The sequence below is a fragment of the Thermobia domestica genome, chromosome 5 (genome assembly GCF_964235325.1).
Source record: "Thermobia domestica chromosome 5, izTheDome1.hap1.1, whole genome shotgun sequence".
NCBI classification, from domain to species: Eukaryota; Metazoa; Arthropoda; class Insecta; order Zygentoma; family Lepismatidae; genus Thermobia; species Thermobia domestica.
This window is the reverse complement of record NC_137458.1, coordinates 8738329-8763192: the sequence shown is the minus strand read 5'-3', so window position 1 is coordinate 8763192 and position 24864 is coordinate 8738329. Positions and strand designations below refer to the sequence as shown.

General features: G+C 37.0%; 1 protein-coding gene across 3 annotated transcripts in view; it reads left to right on the top strand.

The window, feature by feature from the left end:
• LOC145685713 (uncharacterized) overlaps nucleotides 1-18122 on the top strand; it is a 33487-nt gene extending 15365 nt beyond the window's left edge. For 2 of the 3 annotated variants that reach the window (XM_081758162.1, XM_081758164.1), the window contains exons 2-3: nucleotides 11295-11460; nucleotides 16497-18122. In XM_081758162.1, coding sequence (XP_081614288.1) covers nucleotides 11295-11460; nucleotides 16497-16564 — 234 coding nt within the window. In that variant the 3' untranslated portion in view covers nucleotides 16565-18122. The remainder of the gene's footprint in view (nucleotides 1-11294; nucleotides 11461-16496) is intronic. The other variant, XM_081758163.1, reaches the window with a different exon arrangement.
• The last annotated feature ends 6742 nt before the right edge of the window (nucleotides 18123-24864 follow it).

The following is a 24864-nucleotide window of genomic DNA, read 5'->3' as shown; positions in this document are numbered from 1 at the left end:
GACTTAATCTGCATATCAATAAGAAAAGGGAATAAAGATACGAATTATTTGAGTCCACTTTCGCTCAGACTCATTTGTACATAAATAGATACCAAAGATACTTATTTCACTAAATGCCTCTCGTGGGGTCTGTATGACCCCCCCCACACACACACACACAAAGTACATTTTCGATGTATTTTATCAATAGTAAACATTGAAACGAAACAATATTTACAATTTTTCTTCGATTGCAATTACATAACAATAATAACAACTACAAAAAAATCACAAAATAAACATTTATGAACTTGTAAAAAAAAGTTGCTTTTGTAGTATAATCTTTTTGAGTAATGAATGGGGAATTTAGGTCTGAATATAATACGAATAATATACGGGAGTGAAACGTGATAACCCACAAATGTGTGTTCATCAAGATTTTACAAACACTTACACTTTTACGAACATTTTTTTGTTTTTTGGTTTAAACCAGTTGGTTTTTTGAAAAAACCAGCTGGTTTAAACCTTGGTTTAAACCACCTTGGTTTAAACCAGCCAACCCTGCTACGTAGAGCAAAAACTTCAAGAGATAGCGAGGGGCAGTGTGTGAAATAGATTTAACGTTCTAAGAATAGGTACCACCTTCTCTTAATCTTCTGTCCAAACAAAAAGTGGCAGAAATCCGCCGCTTCCAGTTCTGACGTTGATCGACGTAGTATAAGATTGTAATACATAGCGAGAAGCATTTTTGTGCACTCAGTTAAGATTTTAATCTGTAACAAAACCAGAAGTGGTTGAAATCTTTCACTTCCGGTTTATATGTTGAGAAAATATCGCCATACAAGCCGAACTCCGACATGCTACTGGTGTAAAAATACTCATTCTTTTTTACTTGACAAAATACGTGTTACCTCTTCCTTCTAGGGATCGAAATTTTATATATAGGCTGGACCCTTTCTCTTCGTATGCCGTTGTAACTTTTAAACTAATGGACAAAAACTGAAATTTTGTACCATGCAGGTATCACCAGGGGTACATAGTTTGTCTTCTGATACCACAGGCTAACAGTGTTGCCAACCTGCCAGTTGTATTTTTCAAATTATCTCAGGTTATATAAATTTCAAATCTACATGTAAAACGATAATATGTCGTTCTTGTCATGCAATGTTGCAACCTAAGGATGCTACAATATCACAAAATTTTGGTAACATCTGCAGCAGTAAATATTATGATCATGATATTTCAGGTTTTGAGTTTCGTGTGGAGCACCACTTAAGCCAGTTCTTTGTCAGGTAAAACGTTTAGTGCTTATATTATATATTATATCATCTCATGATATTCGTCCAAGTCCTCTTTTCGTGGTGTCAAAGGGTTGCTCGAAATTTTTAAATGGAACTATATCATTTGATATATATCTATGGGTAGAGGCAAAAGTTTCTCGCAATGCGCGATTAACAAAATACGTCAGGTTTAAGTAGTTTTCAGTTCCTTGACGTTTTGATATGTGCATTTTCATTAGTTTCCATTGCGCGATAAAACGTGAAATTCTCAGTGTTCTCATTAATTTATAAATACCAGTTTTCCACTGACAGTAGAACGTGACATGAAAGGTTCATTTTAGGTGATTCGGAAGTGACTGTAGAGAACATGTTGGGTGTTAGCTTTCACCATCGCAGCTGGATGGGAAAGAGCAGTTTTAATTAGCCTAGCCAGAAAGCTCCTTTTGGGGAAAAAGTGACAGTAATGTACGATGAGACCACTGACCGCTAAGGAAGAGCTGGCTATCTTTGTAGTTTGGTCCGTACCAAGGATCTTATAAAATAGAGTATCTGCCCTTACAACAAAATCTTGAAGCCATGCGTTACAGTTTCGCCACCCCTACTCTGCCCACTCCGCCTAATAGGATCGCAATGTTTTGAGCCATCAATCATGGCGGAAACGAGAGTAACCAATCAGACGTGCAGTTAACAGTCAGCTATATCTCGTTATGTTACAAAACTGGTTATTTCCGAGGCTGCACGAAGAAAATTCATTTTTCAACAAGACGGGGCACCCTCTCACTGGAGTCAAGTGGGTGAATATCTGAATGAAACTACCGAACCGTTGGATTGGTCGTCAAGGAGCTGGCGATTTAGCATGTCTCAGCTGGCCTTCACGGTCACCGGGTTTGACATCCTGTGGGGTTTCGTTAAAGACAACGTTTATGTACCACCATTCCCACAGAACCTGGAAGAGTTGAAGAACCGGATCCGTACTGCCATAACATCAGTGACGCAGGACATGCTTGCCCGAGTATGGGAGGAATTTGAGTATCGATGTGATATTGTTCGTGTCGCTGGTGGGGGACATATTGAACAGCTGTAATTGGAACTTGGGAGTTTCGTAAATGTGTGTAAAATTTCATATTCGTAGGTCTTAATCCTTATAGGATCTTGGCTTTTTGGGCTATTTTTTAGACTTTGTCAAGCAGCTACTGCATCGCCACTATTTATGCTAGGATCATGGTTCATACCTCATTCTCTTCAGAATAGTTGGCTTTCAAATGGTACCACTTACATGCCCATACCATATACCAGGAGAGGGAAAATTGATATCGAAAGGAAAATTTTGAGGGGATTTTTTTTGTCCAACTTTGGGCCCCCCTGTGTGAACATAGAGACCTCCAAAAAATCTGATGAATAGTAAGGGCGGGAGAAATTTTATCAAAAATTCCCACAATGCCCAAATTACCACAAAACACTATGATCTCAGGGAAAGTATTTCCTGAGACATCCCTAAGTACCCTAGGGACATGAGTCGCCCATATTCTCTTCTGGATAGAACTGCCTTTCAAGCGGTACCATTCACATGTCTCCATCATGTATCTAAGGCGGGAAATTCCAGAAAAAGGGAATTTTTTGGTCTAAATTTCCCTTTTTTCAACTTTTAGCCCCTCTGGACCCCCCCCCCCTGTTTTAACGCAAAAATCTGTTAAATGCTACTCGGTGGACTGAATGTTTGTGCACAATTTCAATCTTCTAGGTGCAAAAATAAGCCCGCCAAAAAAAAATTCAGGAAATTCCCCATGTTACCCTATACAGAAGTATATTTTGAAAAAATTCACTGAGACGTCCCTAATTACCCTAGGATAATAGTTCGACCGTCATTCTCTTCAGAATGGAACGGCCTTTCAGACGGTATGACTCACGTGTCTCCATCATGTATGTGAGGCGGGAAAATCATGAGAAACGGGATTTTTTGTCTAAACCCTTTTTTCAGTTTTTCCCCTTCTGCCCCCCCCCCCCCTGTTTTAATGCAGAGGTCTGAAAAAAATCTGAGAAATACTACTAGGTGGGCTGAATGTTTGTGCACAATTTCAATCTTCTAGGTGCAAAAGTAAGCCCGCCAAAAAAAGTATACCCACCATGTCCCATTTTTTCCCTATATAGGAGTATATTTTACAGAAATCCCTGAGACGTCCCTAATTACCCTAGGATAATGATTCGACCGTCATTCTCTTCAGAATGGAACTGCCTTTCAGATGGTATGACTCGCGTGTCCCCATCATGTATGTGAGGCGGGAAAATCCTGAAAAACGGGATTTTTTGGGTAAAAATATCCCTTTTTTCAACCCTTCGCCCCTCTGGTTCCCCCCCTGTTTTAGCACTGACATCGGAACAAAAAATCTGGTAAATAGTACTCGGTGGACTGAATGTTTGAGCAAAATTTCAATCTTCTACGTGAAAAAATAAGCCCGCCAAAAAATAATGAACATAGGCTTCATAAGGGAAATTTTCTATTTCAAAATTATGACGTCATCGCCTCCTATGTCTGGACGCAGGACGGTTTGAAACCATACGTAATGTCTTCTACAATGTATCTGGACTTGAAAAGCAAATAAAAAAAACCGGACGAAAAAGCTCAAATAGAAGAGAAATAACGCAATGTACGATGAAAAATGCGTATCGTACAAAATGTACGATAAGATCCCCAAAGGGTTAAAGTTTAATAAATATGTGCGTTCGAAATACGTATATTCTTTTTGAAACCGGGTGTATATGATGTGGGGAGAGCTATTTGATCCTTCTGTAATTGCATGTAATAGTGAACCAGACATTGTTGCGTTTTTTTTTTTTTTTTTTTCCTATGAACTCTTGACAAGTGATTAGTCTGGAAAGTGCAGTGTAGGGAATTTTTTGAATGGACAAATGTTCCAAAGTAATGATTGAAAGTTTGTTGTAAATGCATTTACATGTGTGTGGCTTCCAACAAGCAATGCCAGTTGAGTGTTTAAATATGGACTGGTGATAAGTGACAAATATACAACAATGAAGAAGGAAAATATGGAAACATGTAACATGCTTATATTTAATGCTTAAATGTAACTTGTGCCTGTGTTTTTTCAAAACAGCAAAACTTTCCTACTTCTAGTAAGCTTACTGATTTTCCTTCAGTTTGATTTTAAATATATATATATATATATATTCTATACAGTAAATTAAATTTACAATGTCAAGTGAAATACTCAGTGCATTTTGTTTTTAGGTAATTAGTGGTTTACTTCTGTAGTGATCTATGAATAAAAGGAACAATTGTAAAAATGTAAGGGAATGTCTTTTCCACAAGAGATACAAAAACGAAACGCTAAATTTTCAAATTCTTAGTGCGAAAACTCGTGCCCCTGTCGATGGGAAATGTAGATTTCTATTTTTCTTCATAATTCTTTCGTACTGAATATGTCTTTGATTGTGTAGTTTTATTCCTGTACATGTATTTGAATAGCTACTGTGCAAAAGATAGCAGTTTCATAAACTGTGCCCAGCGCGATTTTTTCCTACATTTTTTTTAATCATTACAATGATTTTTCAAATGATGTATCTGCCTACTTAAAATTTTTCGAGTTAGCCCCCACTTCTCAATGAAAATGTGCCTTGTGGGGGGGGGGAGTCTATTCAGTTTGCGTTATGGCATCTCACTACTTTCGTTTTTTATCTTCAGTCGTTTGTGATTTATAAACACAGGACGTTTTATCTGACTGCAAAAGTCACAAATGGGCGACTTCATAAACTCTACTCCATACGAAAACATACCCCCTACAAAACTTTTGGTTTTCCGTTTTCGAGTGACTCACAGTGCCCCATAAAAAGGGCACTGTGCGTAGTAACAGCTGCCTTGTTTTTTTTTCTTTCTTTCTTTCTTCCTTCCTTCCTTCATATGAAACATAGGCGTGGTGTCAACTGTACACAGTGTACCCTACGACACTCAGGAGTTTGAAGATTTCCTTTGTGCATCAGAGGGATTCCATAGTGTCATGCGTGTTACCTTAATTTACTCCGATGGTACTTTATAGACGTGTTAGTGTATTGATTTGTTCTAAATTCATGTAAATACAATTAATTTCTAATTGTCGGTCTTCTGTGTTGAAGTAATTACTCACGTTATTGAAAGTGTAAAAAGAGAGAAAAAGGAATAAAAGATTCTAGATAAAAGAACGTAGGGTAGTGCTGTTAAATTGTATGACTCCGAATAATTACGAATTTTCTCTAATAACTATTCGAATTTTAACGATATTAATGTGAAGAGATTTTATATTGTTCCTCAGTTTACGTAGTGCCTGGAAATGTCAAACATTTAAAGTGTCTCATTAATCTTACGAAAGAACTTCAAAGTTAAGTACTTAAGTGCCTCCGCTAGACTCAAATTCTATCTCGAGAGTCAAGGAACTTGTCATTATTCCGATCACCATTAATACAATATTAGCGAGTTTGAACAGCACCATGAAGGCACACTAAGTTTCACAATGGCGTAAACTCCAAGTAGAGCGCGGCATAAACGTGGGACGTAAAACTCAAAATTTCATTTTTTCCAAGTAGAGCGCTGCGCGTTCATGTCTTTCATGAGACAATAGAACTCGGATATGTGAACAGAAGCACGGGAGAGGAGACAAATTCCCACTTCCAGGCTATTCTTTGCATTAGCATAGCAAATCGTAGAACAACTTCGTTTGTCGTCCTTATCAAGTATCAAGTCAATACGTATCGAGCAGAAGCGGCAAGATGTATTAAAGTTTTTATTTATATATATATATATATATATATATATATATATATATATATATCGATTCAGCGTCCCCAGAATCGATTCAATTTTCTCCGCTAACGTCCTGTTCAAACCGAAAGTGGTAGGGCAGCTTTTTTTTCGATCGATTCAGTGTTTGGTGTGTTTCTTCTGCGTTAATCCTGTATTCGAACAGAAAGTCGTAGAAATCAAACATTTTGTTACAATCCTAAACATTTTAGAAAAAAAAAACAAGTAATAGCGTCAAGCAGATTCCGAAGTCAATGCATTGTCTCAATAATAGCTTCCATCTTCATCCGTAACGCACTATTAAAACTGGTAATACAGAGTGACTTAATAAAACCTCCCACATTTTGATCGACTGCTACTCCTCACCACTCTGTTTTCAGTTGCATTATGGTTTGGTCAGCGTATCTGGCGTACGCAGTTAATGTTTTCCAAAGCAGCAGTTCGATGGTTTCAGTGCAAAGACCTATTCGCTTTGAAGTTTGCTATTCCACGTAATGAAAGAGACCCTGATCGGAGCACAGGTTTTGCAGTGTGTTGAATATCCAAACGCAGTGTGCCCACCATGGGCTAGCCTGAAACTCACGCTTGCTTGATGTGGGTGAAATCCGACCTCGAGTTTGAACACCATTGTTCCGAAAAATAGGTTTAGCGTTGGAAAGAAGAATCATCTGGCCAACCTCAGTGTGCTCGTAAGCCTGAGAATATCGAGGTTGACACTTTTGCAGTCCCCAAAATGTCCAGCAAGGAAGCATGCTGCAGCTACGCTTCTTGGGAGAGTTTAAGAGCAATTTTACTGTAACTGCACTTTCATCCTTATATAATTTTGATTATCCATGAACTTAAACAAGTAGATTTTGAGGTATCAACAGTCAAGAAAGAATATCATAGAACATGTTCCAAAAGATGCTGTTCTGTGAGATAAGACACACATTTCTGCTATTGATCAGATGACTCAGTTACAAAAAGAAAAAAGCTAATACTTTTTGTTCTACTAGCCTTTAAAATGTGGGATTTTTTATTGGGTCATCCTGTACTAAAAATTTACTACGACTTTTCAATTCTTGGTCTTTCTAGAGCAAGAACGGAAAGATGTACTGAATCATTTGAGCGTCCCAAGAGCACATTTCGACATTTATTCCAGTAATAAAGCGAAGTTGTTTTCCAACATGGAGTAAATACCGTACGTTTACTGCAACAAGAAATGGTAGGAATATACTGAGTAATAGCTTTGTGAAGTCTGTTTAGTGTCCCAAGGATAAGTTTATCCCTTTACTGAAACTGAAATTAATAGAAATATATTTCCAGTTTCAACGTTGATCACTAAGATAACGAGAAACTGGTGTTTGCTGTATATATGGCAAGAATAGTTTCTTTGACTTCACTATTCCAACTGGAAATTATATAAATTTACTGTTCAGTTTTAATATTGTTCCCCATAGAGTGAAAAGTAATAAAGAAAGCAACTAACCATTTTTATATGGATTCAGTATCTAAAGAACAAATTTAATTTCAGTATTGTACCCAAAATCCTTACATGTATTTTATTATTAACCCCTTTAGGATCCCATGGTACAATTTGTACCATACGGGTGTTTCATGGTACATTGCGTTATTTCTCTTCTATTTGAGCTTTTTCGTCCGTTTTTTTTTTTTTTTTTTTTTTTCTCCAAGTCCAGAGGCCTTGTAGAAGACATTACGTCCTGCGTCCAGACATAGGAGGTGATGACGACATAATTTTGAAATAGAAACTTTCCCTTATGAAGCCTATGTTCATTATTTTTTGGCGGGCTTATTTTTTCACGTAGAAGATTGAAATTTTGCACAAACATTCAGTCCACCGAGTAGTATTTACCAGAAGGTTTTTTTTCGATTTCTGCGTAAAAACAGGGGGAGTCCAGAGGGGCAAAAGTTGAAAAAAAAGGAAATTTTGCCCCCCCAAAAAAATTTTTTTTTTCAGGAATTTTCCGCCTTAGATACATGATGGAGACATGTGAATGGTACCGCCTGAAAGGCAGTTCTATTTTGAAGAGAATGATTGGCGGATTATAGTCCTAGGGTAATTAGGGATGTCTCAGGAATTTTTTTTCCCTGAGATCATAGTGTTTTATGGTACTTTGGGGCATTGTGGGAATTTTTTGTACAAATTGTCTCGCCCTTACTATTCAAGATAGAAACTTGAAATTTGGCACACACATTCAGTATACCAAGTACTATTTATCAGATTTTTTTTAGATGGCTACGATCACACAGGAAGGGTCCAGGGGGGGGGACAAAGTTCGAGGAAAAAATTTTTCACTTTGACATTTTTTTTCCTGTTTCTGGTATATGGTATGGGCATGCAAGTGATGCCATTTGAAAGCCAGCTCTATTCTGAAGAGAACGAGGTATGGACCATGATCCTAAGATAAATAGTGACGATGCAGTAGCTGCTTGACTGAAAGTCTAAAAAAATAGCCCAAAATGCCAGGATCCTAAAAGGGTTAAGTGTTACCAAGAAACTATTTGGTACAAATTCAGCTTCAAATTTCCCTTAGTCATTAAGCATATATTGGGATGGTATTTTAAATAGTCATTCTCGCTTCCTTCTGTGACGTCACCCTTCAAAGTGACCGGCATAGGATGTCAGAACAGCCAATAAATGTTAACTAATTTACTAACTTAAAAAAAAAAGCGCCAGTTACAAAAGAGGAATTCTAATTACAGCATGACGATCTATATAACGTTGAGAAATTATAGGAGTTGGAATATTAGGATTTAGATTGATTTGTGGGCTTTCGGTGTGCCCACTATCCGGAGAAAAGTAAGGAAGCGTCCTGGAACCATTGTTAGGTACAATCCCGGCATTTGCTTGGTGTGAATGAGGAAGACCTCATTCAGGATGGCTGGCCTGTAAAAGCTGTTAATTCTTTTTCGACCTAGTGCCCCCACCGGGAATTGAACTAGAGAAATAAGTTAGGTTCTGTTACTAGTGGGAACAAGTAGTGTATCTATGAGTAGTAATATTGAGAGGCCGCAGATGGTTTGTCATAATTCTCAGAAAGAAGTAAAAACAAATTACCACTACGTTAAGTAGAAGGTTCTGAAAAGCAATTGTGTATAGAGATTACTTTTAAGATAAGGTGGCTGGATAACCATTTTATCCAGAGGCGGTGGAAGACTCCCTATATTCCTGAAGATGTTTACATACCCGCTGACTGCACTGAATTCAAACTGGTCGTGGCTTGGAACTAATGTTAGTAGTGGGTCCAGTCTTATGTAATTTAGGTTGTGTGTTGGGTTAGTCCGATTGGGAATATTCAGAGTAAAAAGCTTCTTTTGGTCCTTCATTCTTAGAATATTGTAGCTCAGTTCTTAGTCAACTATCAGACAAATCTCTTTATCTTGAACGTTGCGAATGATGATTGAGTAATTCCGATACTTATGCATTGCATAGTTTAGAAATCTGAACCGTGGGTTAGTTTCACAGTGTGAAACTACGATAGACTACCAAGCTATGGAAATTGAATGTTCGATCTTGAAGTGGAACATGTATAATTATTGGTTGCAATATATTATCAGAGATGGAACATGTTCCTCGGACGAAGAATCCATGTCCGAAAGTTATTACTCCCTATGCCTTATTGTTTATCCTGTGGTGGTAAAGGTTGAAGCCGGAAACAGTTGATTTAAACCATTTGTGTTTCAGTGGATAATTAGAGAGGACTACCCTTGCGAAACAGTAGATTTCAGAAAGCTGCATCTCTATACTTAACAGTTTTTGCTCTACAAAAATATATTATTGAAATTGGGTAGTAACATTTCAGCCCCTTGGATAAAATTAAGTGCTATGAACAATGGAAGATATGAAATAATTAATTTGCACGAATTCTTCTCCAATTGGTTCAATGTGTCCTTGAATGAAGTTTGACATCTCGTGGGGGGGGGGGTATGGACAACGCTGTTTGGGAATTAGTTTTGAGATTTTTTTTCGGTTGAAATATAGTTCTATAAGCACCCATTCAAATCATAATCTGGACCAGAATTGAGAATATTTCGCTAACGCTATACCAGACTAAGAAAATAATTGAATTACGTAAACTGGATTTAGTGTAGGGAAAATGTAGGATATTGGAGAGAGAAAAACGCAACACCTGTGAAAATCGCAGCCTCTGATATTGAAGTGTTGGTCCACCTTTAAGCATGCAATGCAGGTTGTGTTCTTAACGAAATAGACGGATAGGAATCTTGAGTGGAATTTCAAGCTATTCTTACAGCACAGGCTGAGAAGAGATGTGGAAATTAATACCGAACCCTGTTTTCCAAAAAGCTCACAGACACTTTGGTGATATTCTGGGGTCTAGGAGGGCAGGGAAGATGTTCAACGTTATTAGTATACTTTTAGATAACATTGGGATGTGTAGGTGCTAATTAAGTTCTGATGACTGTGCCATTTGCCTCTTCCCCATCAGAGTACGCTTCAAGGCCCGACAGTCCCTATCCCACACCTTTCTTTCGACAACTGTTGTGCTTCGTCGACCCTGTTCTACCATTCAGCATGAATGCGGTCATGTCTTTCGAGACCATGCCTTGTACCGCATAACGTTGTTTCCCCTCATCTATCCTCCAGCTAGATGGTCACACTAGTTACTACACGTGCATAATGTCAACCACTCTGACTTGACCAGTAATAACATAGTACATCCAACAACTTACCAGGTGTCAGAAACGCTATTTGTCTTATCGTTCTGTTTGGCGGCAGAACGTCATTGTGGGCTTCGAATCACGATCTTTTTCTCATTTTGTATGTTATCTACTTTTCATCAGTGCTTCAGAAATGGCTTGAATAATTGTCAGCTCATGTGGCATCCAAACGTTGATCCATTGTTCAGTCATGGATGTTTAGGTCTAATAACTGCTTACATGTCAGTTCTTGCTCGAATATTAGCATAATATCGACCACTGGGAAGAGTATCTTAAAAACATCGAACTTTCCAGAACGAAAACGTCTCAACCTTGTCGGCTGTATCTTGTCCAAAAGAAGCACCTTAAGTATGTGTTTTTTAGCTATCAGCTGTTAAATAACATTAGTCTTGAGCCACTGCGACTCACCCTGACATTTGAGTCGCAGTAATATTTTAATGTATTAGTTTTTCAGCAATGTTTTTCCGTAAATAGCATCCTATATATAAAGCGTGTTTCATGTATATTTTGTTACACTTTGTATGTGAAATGATTGTTGTCATTAACGGCACTAAATTATTTCGTTTCAGGAGAAAACAGATGACGTAAAAAAAGCGAAAAAGGAAGAGAATGGCGAGGAGGAAGAGCTAGAGGACGAGGAGGAGGTTGAAGGCGAGGAGGAAGACGAGGAAGAAGAACTTCCAGAAGGTGAAGAAGAGTATGATGAAGAGGCGGAAGGAGAAGGGGAAGGAGAGGGTAATTGATGCATGCAGGCTGCACTACAAGGGGTTGGCGGTCCGGAACATATTGAATCAACAGATATTGAGTCAGTAGTTACTCCATGGTGGCCACCTTGATTTTTTTTTTTTTTTTTTTAAATAGTTTTCGCATTTCATAATTTTATAGGCGGGTTAGCAGGGTGACATGCAGTTTTAATTACACCAAACGTACAATAGTTGTGATCTCGTATGAGGTAATTGGAGTCGTCCACAGTTTGGGAGTATTGAAAGCTGTGCTTTACTATTTGATGGTTCAATGAGTTTAATGGAAAGGTTTCGTATTGGCTAGTAGTAGACGTGATAGGTGGTGGCTGCTGTGGATTTTAGATGCTATTGTATGCACGCTTTCCCTTATACTAACTATTTAGCGATATACAAAAAAAAATCCAGTTTGCGATCGGTTTTGAATAGTAGTTAGGCTCTGGTGTATAGGTATGGGTTAGATAGAATTTGCATGTACAAGAGACGAGAACTTCAAGTGGGTTTGCATCTCTGAAGATATATTTCGTATGATTCTTAATTGTTCCAGATACTTTTTTTTAATACGTTGGAATCTATATTAATGGCCTCTTTTCAAAAATTACGAGGCTATTTTATAATTCTCGTCCAGTCTTTGAATATTTCGAATCGAGATTTGAGGTGAAATTTTTTTCCGTGCCTTCAGTGTCGGTCGGAATGTGTTTAAGTTGATTTAATCGTTGTCATTAACTTCAGTTCAGTTTATGACCTGATGAAATTAAATGTAATAGGGTAGAGTAGTTGTAAGACACTCAACTCCGAAGGATCATTGGGTTGATCCCAGGCAGTGTGAAGAGCTGAGTTTTTCTTCATTCCATTAGCTTTCCATTAATATTTCATTTTGGCTTTGGAGGTTTAGAGAGTACAAAGATATTTTGATATGAACTACAAAGGAATGTTGCTATACATCGTCGTAATTTATCAAAGTGCTCAGCAGTCATGTAATGTAAGGTTCGTTTATTGAGGCATTCTGAAAAATCGCAAGTAATTTTGAATGGCTTCCGATGAGTCTAAATTTGTATAACTTTATGAATATAAACTTCAACAAATATTTGAATATAGTGTTTTTGTGTGTTCATTTTGCGTAAGATAAGACAAAATCTTGTATGAAGGTGAAAAGTTCTTTTAGTACCACAATTTCGCAACAGATGTAGACGTAGTAGTTTACTGCTGCCAGTTTTTTCGACTTAGTGTTTTCTGAGTAAATAAATAAATACATGTCAATGTAGATACTGGTTGTCCGTATAGACAAAGGAGTTAAATTTCGAAAATTTTATTCTCATAAGTTAAGCTTTTCTACTGTTATGTAGACCGCGTGTGATTTCGCAATATCGAGATACGGTTTGATGTTTATGCTACAGCTCTTTCTAGGTGTATTGGGTTTCATTACCAGTTACATAGTGCTGATCATTGTTGAGCTCTACCTCACTACTTACACTATGAAGATCGCGCTTTTGACAGACTAAACGACAAAATTAATCCACATTTTTGACTTTACTCAAAGTTGTAGGATTCTCTTTACCAGCCTAGTACAGGTTGAAGCAAAAGTCCAGCAGCACCCTCGTATTTTTGAAACAGAATAATTTAATAGCTTGCGGAAAGATTACGACACTATAGATGTGGGTAATTCGGCTGAGGGCGCGCAAGATGGTGCTACGTGGCATCATATCAATCTCGAAATGTGGGACCAGGATTGTAAGTGTGAACATTGAGTATGGGATCCTACAATATATGTTGTATTTTCCGTTGTGGTATGCATAGTGTAAGACTTTTTTCCTGTCTTGATGGAGAGTTAATAACACTTCCGGTGTTTAGCCACATGCATGCCAGATTCGTTGTTCGAAGTGTCGGAGATCAATGATGGTTTTTATCTTGATAAACAAGTGCCACACACAGATAAAAATTCAGAATGTCAGGTTAGATGAATGAGGTCAGACGCTTCAACGGTCAATCCAGTGGCCCAGGAACTGTGAATCCAAGCAGTCTCTAACACACACTGTATAGTGAGGAGGCGCACCATCTTGTTGGGAAACGGCAGGGAAGTCACCTTCTGGGCTTAGCAGTGATGAGACCACCTATTGTGGTATGTTAAGAAATCTGCTCACATGTATGTTCCCATCGATGAAGAACGGCCCGATAATGAGTAGTCCATATCGCACACCTTTCCCGTACCAATTACTCTTGAGGCAGCTGTCCAGCTGGGTTTGTGTCTGATCAATAATGGTGATTGACCTCATCGTTCGCATGGAACAGAGCCTTATTACTAAACACACTTGACAGGAAGTGTGCAATCCTTGCACTTCGCCACAGCCCATTCTGCAATTGCGTTCTATCTGGGTCATCCTTCATTAGATATTGCTGCAGTTGGAGTTCGTATTGATGCCACTGGTTTGTGTGCAACACGCACAGCATCGGTCTCTGACTTAGCATATGAAACTGCAGCTAAACGTCTTACTGCTTTTCGGGCTTTTCACCAATTGTGCTATAACTGCCGTAGTTGATACCGCATCCATTGCAGTCCTCGGGCATGTACTACGTTGTTTCTCGTATACCGATCCAGAAATTCGAAATTTCTGCAAAATACGCACCACTGGTATTTGCAATGTTGTCCCTCTCTGGATGCCGGGCATTGAAGTAATCAACGATGGCTTCCTATTGGCTAGTAACAATTTCAGTCCTTTCTCGGCGAGTGAGAACCATTTTGCATCCACTGAAATGATAAATCAAAATCCATTAGATGCTGCAGTATGCAATGTTTATTTCACAAAATTTCATTGCTAATTAAAGCTAAGTGAGAAATGACTTCAGGTTCGAATTTCTGGTGAAATTTTATCCTAAAATCATGTATCACATGCTCCCATCCCATTAAAAATATTGGACCTGAATTCAAAATGGTGGATTTCAAGATTGCTGCCATGATGCCAAATGTCCCAAGCTGGTGCGTCCCCACCCGAATTACCCACATCCAAAATTTCATCATCCTTCCTTAAGCCGTTCAAAAATACAAGAGTGGTGCTGAACTTTTGCCTCATCCTGTACTTTATGCTACTTTGAAGAACGAACTCGGCATTTTGTCAATGTATAGTAGTTTATTCCAGTGTTCTGGATAAGACAGAAACTGTAGCTTTCATTAGTATGCTCGACTGCTAGTACGATTTGAAAGTATGTATGTGTGATTGGAGTTTAATAATTATAGCTCGACACTTTAGATTACTTTATGCAGGAGGGGATCAATGACGAAAAGTCAGACCGGATGAAATGATCTTCTGTACCGTGAGTAAAGCAACTTTTGTGTTTGTGTTATTATTTTCGACTTTTGTATATAACGTCAACTTTTCTTTGTATTGTGGATTTTTTCGTACGTCAATTATCTTCAGTATAATTTTTAATTACGTTATATATGTAGGCAAGGAATTTCATCTTTGATATGTCCTCTGCAATAAATTATCCGTATTGTTTTCACTTGATTGCAAGTTAAGGGACCATAAGAAAAAGAATACATATGGGAAATTAATTGGGTTCTCTTTCTCCTTCCAATGTATATTTATGTGTGTTTGTGTATGAATGTTAGTAATTCTGAAAAAGATTTTTCGGTGGTGAATTTCGCAGTGAAAGCAATCTCTAGCATAAACAGCTTTTGAAGTGTGGTGGATCAGTACTTGGGATGTTCATTAGTAAGTGAATAATTGTAATGGATGTTTTGTCAGGTCTTAAGCGTAATGGTCTGGTGTTGGAAAGCCTTTTGGTTTGCCACATAGTGAACAGTAGGTGGTGTGCTGAACGTATTGATTTCCTAATACCTTTATTTCTGGATTGTTTGATCTGTATATAATCGTTACATAACACTTATCTCTTGACTATAAAACGTTGTCAGCTGAAGCAAAATAATAATAATAATAATAAAATAAATAAAATTATAATGGGGTTTTGACATTCATTGTACAGGGCTAGCATAAATGATTTATTCAATTTGAAAAGGCTGTATTTTCAAAAGTATTGAACGTATACACATGAAAGATATGTGAAAAGAACCACAAACTCAAGTTTATACACCCTCTACAAATGTTCAATATGTGCCCCTTTGGTGTTACGACACGTTCAGACGACTCGAGCTCATTCCATACATTTTGCAACGTAGTCCTGTCAACTGTCTGCACTGCAGCATTGATGCGTTCTTTGAGTTCGACTAAGGGTTACAGTAGTAAAGGGTACGTAAACAATTCCGTAACGTACCCCCACAGGGAGAAGTCTCAAGGCGTTAAATCAGGAGCGCTGGGAGACCAGGGGAACAGTTAGGTCATTCTCAACAATACACCCAATCCATCGATGCGGAAGTTCATAGTTTAGATATTCAGGAATTGAAATGTGCCAAACTCTACACAATACAAATTTGGTGGGTTTGTGGTTCTTTTCATATATCTTACGTGTGTACGTACAACACTTGGAAATATAGCCTTCGCAAAATGAATGAATCGTTTATGCGAACCCTGTATTATAAATTGATATACCCATAATCATAATCTAAAAATTGCCTCCTTACAAGATAATGTTGTTATAGTATGCTATTCAAGTATGTATCTCAGATCAACTGCTAGCCTTTTTTTTTCTTCCAAATTTGAGTTCTGTCCACCAAACTAATTCTGCATGAAATAACGCTAGACCATAGCTATTGGAGAAGTTTAGCCAGAGATTGCTTCTAATTGTTCAGTAGTTGGTGTACTGTTTTCTTTTTTGAGTTTCGATTCTCGTACTTGGCTTTTGTTTTTGGATAGTGTAGTGGCGCGTACATTATTGCGGATGACCGTGTATAATCTATACACACATCTGTCTTTCAGTTTGTATTCGATTCTTTATTTTCTGGGTTTCTTCTTAGATCATTAGTAGTGGTTCCGAGTAGAACTATCTGTCCTAAAACTTACTTTTTAGTAGACTTTATTATCATCATTAAACTTGTTCGTGTGAATGTCTTTAATGATTTTTTTTTCTTATTTGCAGAGGAGGAAGACGATGAAGAGGGTGGTGAGGGTGAAGGTGAGGATGGTGATGAGGAAGAAGACGCATAAAATTAAAAACTGACTTACCATGACGGTGGTATAATTACGGATTCCTGCCATTCCTCGAGCTTGGGGTTACGGAGTGGTTTTGCAAGACTTCATGTTTATTTTTAAATAGTAAATGAGAACTTCGTACCTGTTTATCCTACTAGTGTGTGTTGTGTGTGTTCTGTATTAAATGTGAATCCCCAACAATATGGAATAAATAAAAAAAATAGGAAGGGGGGTACCCCAGTTGTACCAACGCGGTGGCCGTCACGTGGACGAGGCACCAATCAGGAATTTCCCCCCTTTCTGTTTAAACACGGCGAGCGAGAGAGAGTGTGTGGGACATAAATGAAGCACGTGGACCTGTGTTCTTGTGGATTTGGTGAATCGGGTAGTAGTCAACAGAATGTCTGGATGAAAATTCAAGCTGGTAATCAATCTTCAGGACCCCCACTCCATATCCCCAAGTTTTAGGACGGAACAAAGCAAGAAAGAACATTTTTAAAAATAAAGTTTAAAGAAAAAGTATAATGAAACAACCTCTAAAAAGAAGTGACTCAAAATGATTTCGTAATTTCTTTTGTGTTATTTGTATTTACGTCAACAACCGAGGAAGTTTAAGACAGCAGGAATAGACCGTACTTTAGGAAAAAAATGAGAAAATGAATGCACATTGTTTTCATGTCTTAAACCAAATAGAATTTAAAACTATTAAAAAAATGCAGGGAAGGGTATACCGTTATTAGTGCAGGTCATCACCAATCCGATGTTGATATCTTTCTAATATGTGAAGCATACTTGTAACAGTGTATATGTTATTTCGTGGTTTTTCCTCCCCTTTCTTTTCTTTCTTTTTTTTTTTTTTACATTTCGTCTCTTTTTCGTTTGTAAAACAGAAAACCAGGTTATATAGCAAACTTTTTGACCCATTTTATTGTACAAAGGTAATATAAAACGAAAATGGCCGCATAAAGTATTTGACAGGCAGTAGTTCCCCGTACTTCATTGTTGAACATTGAGTGCGGTGCAAGTAAGTAATTTGGATGATTGATATACATAAAACGGCAGGCAATAAAGCTAAATGTCTGGACACAGTCCCTTTGTTGTTATTGTCACCTATGCTTAGTAATAACATATTTATGTCTTTCCCCTTTTTTTCATATTTCACATGTTTGTATTGCGAGAAGCAGTTAATGAGAATTTTTAAAGAGTTAAAAACAAGAAAAATAGCTTTTAAGAATTTGACTACCTAGTTGGAAAAATTTGTGACGTAGGTTTGTGTTTGTATGTTCACATTGTAAATGGCCACTGTTTTTCATAGAGTAATTAATTTTTTTTTTGTCATTGGTCTGCCTTGATCAAGGATATGCTCATTCCAGGTAAACAGAAAAAGGAAAGAAATAATGTGGTTATTGTTGTGAAAAAACGAAAAAGTTGTAGATCAAAAAAACATTAACATTCACCGATAGTCTTCAGTTTTCAATGACATATTTTTCATAGAAATCCAAAGTTAATAGGGAGTTGTAGTGTGATCTGTATAACATCATGGAGTGACAAAAAAAATGGCTAGATTAGTTTATTTGTATTTTTAATTCATAACTAGAAAATACCTGTTTCCCCATACTTTTTTTTCCTAGGAATATTACATGATTATTTTTCAACTGAGTTGTTCCCAAACTGTTGTTGTGGGAACTATTCGGGTTGTAGTGAGTTCCGATTCTGTACAGGATTTTTAAGTTTATTCTTGTACTATGATTTATGGAAGTCTTGAAGTTTGATCTCTTCATAATATATTATTCTATTCATAATAAAAAATATCCTTTCCTTCACTCCTGTTCGTAATAAGAATCTTGAAATGTTATAGAAGGTTAGTGAGGTAGGTACTCTTATCGTTTCCCATCCCGTTTCTTTTTTTGTTGTGTACAGGATGTCCCAGAAGTCACTTTTAGTTCTTAAGATTCCGGATGATTGACAGACAAACCAAACCGCACGTGAATTAAGCACAGTATTTGTACTACATGAAGGAAAAGCTTAGACTGGACGAAAAGCCGTTAACCAAAGTTGATATCTAGCATCGAGGGGTTAGTATTTGTGATCTCAATTTCTAAAGGGCTCTGAGTAGATTGAGTACTGAAATTGTGCACCTCTCGCTTAACAGTGACTTATAAAAAAAGACCTATATTAGAATAATTAGGTATTTTAATTTTTATTTACTTAAAATCGTTTCCTTGCAGTAATTTTACATTGTCTGCGTGTATCTTTCGATCTTGCAAAACATTTTTGAAGGAAAAGCCGAAAAGTTGGGCTGATAGCTAAAGCTGTGAAAAGTCCTATGAAGTTAATTCGAACAATATTGTTACGCGCAGGAAATAGCATTTGGTTGCAAAGAAAGGAAGAAAAACAAAAAAATATCTCAAGCAGTAGATAATAGCTTTTTATGTGAATTGGGACCCAAGTCAAAAGACCTAATAGTAACTTTTGGGATACCCGGTATATGAATTCTTACGTGATATATATTTTTTTTTTAATTATATTCTCAGATTATTCTCATTCTCTGTCGATTTTTTTAAAACATCTTAATTTTTTAAAAATAGAAAGTACCATTTTGTAAATTCGGCCGTACCGATGTTCTCTTGAATATGAATTTGTGATACTTATTTTAAAAAAATAAAAACGAATTGGTTGCCAGTAAAACAAGTTTCTTTTTTAATTTTCGTCTTTGCTCAGATTTGTTTGAAAAAACATCGTTAATTTAATGCTAAAATGTATTCCTAGTGAAAAAGTACATAATGTATTTTAATTTTTACGAACTTTCTAGGCGTACTTGAGAACTAAATAAAGGTATAATTTAATATATTAATTTTTCAGTAATTTATTCAAATTAAATAGTAGCAGTATACTTCCATAAGTTAGATTTCATTAGAGTAAGTTGCGTATGTTCAATCAGTATCGAGGATTACTACCAATAACAGGGATTGGAAGAATGATTAACACCTTCGTACATGATGCCAGAGCAATATGAACTCTCCTAAATCTTTCCACTTTTAGAGGTAAATTTTAGACTTTCAAACAGCTAGTGCTTCTTTATTATTTATCTTAGGATTATGGTTCATACCTCGGTTTATTTATTTAAATAGAGCATCCTTTCTAACAGTGCCACTCGCTTGTTCGTATTACACCAGAAACTGAGAAGCTAGCAGTCTTTCGAGGGGGAGAAAAAAAAGAAAACAGTTTCTGTGGCCTGGGCCTGGATTCACGTAGGGATCTAAAACAATCGTGAAAAAAATTGTAGTATGTTTACAATGCATGTGCAAAATTTGTCTTGTATCTGGAAAACCAAGGGGAAAAATATTTTTCCAAGTGAAGGTGATCCATTAAAAATTTAATGCATTACTATTTAGCCTAGGGCCATGGTTCAAACGTAGTTCTGTTCAGTATAACGCGCCCTTTTATAACGGTACCACGCGCATGTCCGTATCATACACCTGAACCGGAAAATTCGGGGAATATCGTAATTCTTTCTGAAAATTCCTTCGGGCCTGGGTTTACGTAGGAATCTAAGAGGTACACGCTATCCGTATGCAAAATTTCAATCTGATATCTTGAAAAACTAAGACCGTGAAAAGTTATTGAAATTGGCCTTAAAAAGAAAACGCCGCCAAGTTAACCATCCGGTTCGAAAGTGCTTCTGGCTTGTTCTTTGGTCCATGTTTGACTGGACCAATAAAACAAAAAGGCTGAAATGCCTGTTATAGGGCCTAAACAAGCAAAGACAGCACCACGCTATGATAAGTTACCATAAATCCTTGAGGGGTTAATTACCTGCACAAAGAAAGGTACATGATTATTTTCTTAGCTTAAGAAGTCACTGGGGACGCAGTAAATTGCGGTAATTCGTAATTCAAGTACTTGCATATGCAAATTTACTTTAAACGAGACATTCGCACTGAAATGACAGCAACCTTATTGCTATTGGGGAGATGTATTTGTCGTTCGCGTCAAACTGGTTGAATCATTTCGACGTCAACTGTCTAGTAATATTACTATTTACGTCAGGGGTTTTCAATCTCCTTGCAGTTGAGGCTACCGTCAACCACCAAAATCAACGCGATTCCCCTGTCAAAAATTAAATTTGTTAACATAAGTACATGTCACTAAAACAAAGAGTATCACTGTGATAAACTTTTATTTCTTAATCACTAATGGAAATATTAACACAGATGATCTACATTGTACACACTGACTACACCTTTTAATGTTATTAACCGGTGTTAATGATTATAAATTGTGGTAGGTCAGGTACTTATTTTAAAATTGAAAAATTTTGTCAGAGAGGGAATTTAAATAACACACATTTAAATGTTGAGCAAAGCCAATGGGATATATGAACTTGTTTTGAATTACATAATTTATTAAATCTCGGTACATATTTTCAAATCGCAAGACGGCTTCGACCAACGAAAATAAAACAAGACCATTCGTAAATGGCGGTAGTACTTCAAAAAAGATTAAAACTCAAGAATCTTCCCAAAGATAACAATAGAAAATTAAGAGAAAGAAACATTCAGGCGTCGCGCGAAATTTCAGACATTTATGAAGGCATACTATTTTCTACAGAGAAAGTAGAAGATTGTTAGTGGCCATCTAACAAGCATTATACACGTTTAAGCCAAAGGTAAAAGGGTCACCCCTGATTCTATGTGGACAGAGGTGATACAAAGGCTTAGTCCACTTTGTATTACTAAAAGAGGATGCAGACTTAAGTATGTGTTATGAAAAGTCCTCACGCCTCCCCCGAAAACCCCTGATTTACTACATAAGCATGTGCAACTAGTCCTGTTCCTCCTTTGGAATAAAGTTCCACAATCGTATTAAAAATATAATTTGTAACCCATATACTTTTATAAGATAGTACATAGTTTCTTGTAGGGTGGAAGTTGGATGTGAAAGTTTGATTTTTAATTTCATAACTTTATATTAGTATTAAAGGACCTAATCCAAAAGCATGTTTCGTGTAGAACTGAAAACTTTTCAGAAGAAGGAATCTAATATCCAAAATTTTGTTACAAGTTGATGCTGTCTCTTGCTTGTTAACCGGCTACATGTCATAATTCAAGATGTCTCCATTATCTTTGAAACAAAAATAGGCTGTAATACTGTTTACTCTAATTATGCTGCATGTGATTACAGTAAGGATTAGGTATTTTAAATGTAATGTACACCTCAGTTTGAGTAGAGAGTAGTTAAATAAGGCCTGCGTACTTTCAGAAGAATTTTTGGATCAACAAATTGAGATTGACAAAGGGTGTAAGTCTCATTGCAGAAGACTAAAAGCAATTAACTTTGTATACCGTTCAATTTAATATTAGCTGAAAAATGAGGCTGAACTCGTTTTAATAAAAGGGCATTACCTGGCGGTTATCTGCACTTAACAAATATGTCCTTAAAAGGGAAGGTGAGAACTGGCTCCACTGAGATCCGAACGAGACAATTGTGTTTGCATTTGATATAACTAGACGAATCCCAAAGTTATACGACCACCGGGCGCGATATCATGAGTTAGAACATTACGCATTTTGTAATGTAAAAGCTATTAGCTGGCAGAAGTTTGAACTGGGTTATTTGTTTAGAAATGGTTGTGTAGATGGAAAGCTTGACGAACACGTATCCCATAGTTTTCAAGGGTGCACTTTTTGGGGTGAAGTTCGTCCCAGACGGGTCCTTCTCAAAAGTTTCAAATGGCAAGCTGGTTACGTAGCATATCGGTTGAAAGCTATTGTGAAATGAAGCAAATATCTACTCTCTACGGCAAACTTATCCACAATGCAGGCAAAACCTTAATTGAAAAGTCAATGACCACCCCTATAAATCGGAAACGGTGAGACAAATGTGAAAATAGGAAAGTACGTGTGGCATTATTTTCAAAGTACAACGATTTAAGGAGGCAGACTACTAAATATTTTTCAAAGGCTAACAATTTTATTTTTGCCTCTTTTTCGTAAGTGAAAAGAGATAATGAAAGGTAACTTACCACAGCAATAGATAATGTTATTCTACATCCGCAAATACGAGTTGGAAGAATAATCAGTGTTGCCATCCATAGAAATGACTGTGCCAAAATTTGAATTACTCCAAAATCTTGGTTAAGTCAGACCAGTGCCACATGACATCATGATATGTGTTCCTTGTTGACTACTTTTTAAATAATGTATAACTGACGTAAGTTTTTACAAAATAAATACAAATAATAAGTAGTTAACAAGGAACACAGATATTAATAAGTCATCAATTACCGTTGAGTTTATTTTTCTAGTCTCTGACCAACCAAGATTTTGAGGTAATTCATATTTTGACCACACTGTCATTTCTATGGATGGCAATTGATTTTTCTTGCGATTCGTATTTTCAGGTGTAGAACATCATTATCTATTGTTGTGGAAAGTTACCTTTCATTATCTCTTCACGTACGAAAAAGAGGCAAAAGAAAAATTGTTACCTTTTGAAAAATATTTAGTAGTCTGCCCCCTTAATTCTTTGTCCTAGGACCCCCGCAGGGTTCTGGGTGGGGCCAAACTCAGAAGGCAAGGGGGTTAAGTAGTACATCGATTGAAAGCTGTTGTTAAATGAAAGAAGATGGAACAAATCTGGACTCTGCGACAACCCTATGCAGAATGGTGGCAGGTCAAAATGTGAACAACGTGATTGAAAAGTTCATGGCCACCTTGAATCCAAGAAGGCCGCTTTTATGTCGAAAATATAGGCACTCCAACCTGCTGAAGCTAGGAAAATTGAATTTGACATGAATGTTGATCAGTAAGCGTAGAGGACGAAAAGAAATGAAATGTTCAAAAGGCTTTTAAGAGGCCATCTTGGATTCAAGGTGGCCATGGACTTTTCAATTAAGTTTGTGTTTACACTTTGACCATCTGTCATTTTGCACAGGGTTGTAGAGACGAGGTTTGTCCCATCTTCCATTTAACAGCCCTTGCCTTCGAAACTTTGGATCCCACCTCGGACCCTGCGGGAACCCTGGGACAAAACTTTTTTTTACTTTCAATCGTTGTACATTGAAAGTAGTGCCACATGTGCTTTCTTTCTGTTCACATTCGTCTCACCGTTTTCGATTTATAAGGGTGGCCATATAGTTTTAATTAAGTTTTTGTTTACATTTTGAGCTGCCGCTATTTTGCATAAGTCGGAGAGTCGAGATTTGTTCCATCTTTCTATCATTTCACAATAGCTTTCAAACGATGTGCTACTTAACGCCCCTTCGCATTTGAAACTTGCGGGACGGACCCTGGGGCAAATATTTTACCCCGAAAAGTGATCCCTTGAAAATGGGATACATGCTCGTAGGGTTTTCCATTAACAGTTTCTGAACAAATGGACCAGTTGAAACAATTGACAAATAGTATCTCTTACATTACAAAATATGTTCTAACCCACGATATCACGCCCGGTGGCACGTATAACTTTGGGATTTGTCTAGTTATAGCATATCAAATACAAACATAATTGTCTCGTTCGGATCTCAGTGGAGCCAGTTCGTGACCTTCCCTATCAGGAAATGGAAGTTGTATCCCCCAATTCTCAAATTTAAATTTTATATTAATTTTGTATATTCTGTGGTTATGTAACTTTGTTCAAGCATGCTTCGGAAGGATTTTTCAGTTTATGCTTTGGCGTTTAAACTAAGAGTTGTAATGAATACAGTAAAGTATCGTTGTAACTAACGCACCAGTATAACGAAATATTCAGAATTGAGAAATTCTTGTATTCAGTTTCCCATTTTATTATACTGGGGTTCCCACAGATTTGGGAAAGGTCGGAGAATTAAGTATGGATTTTTACTTCACAAATTCACTTTTTTGCTATGCGTGGTTTGGTAGGCGGTGTTTTCGCAAAAACTTGCTGTTTTACATACGTAGACCTGGAAACAAACTGCCAAATAAGTGGAAACGATTCAGTATAGGAACGTATCACTGAAGTTTTCAGAGGTCTCCAAATTTTCGTTAATTGGTATTTTACTGTAGTACGAAGAGTTCCCTGTGCGGAATTCGAACCATTGACAGGAATCAAGTAACTGTTTCATTTTGCATATTTGAAGTCAGTTTACGTTCGAGGTATAAATACTGATAGGTTACACAGAAGTCATTGTTGGTAAGTGGTCTACAAAATGATATTAAAATTAATTTTATCTTCATATGTCGCAGTTATTCAGATTTCTAGTGAGAGATCTGGATATAATTTTAACAAATGTACAAGAATTTTTGGTAGTTTCTTTTAAATTCAAGTTACTTATTAGTAAGCATAAGATAATA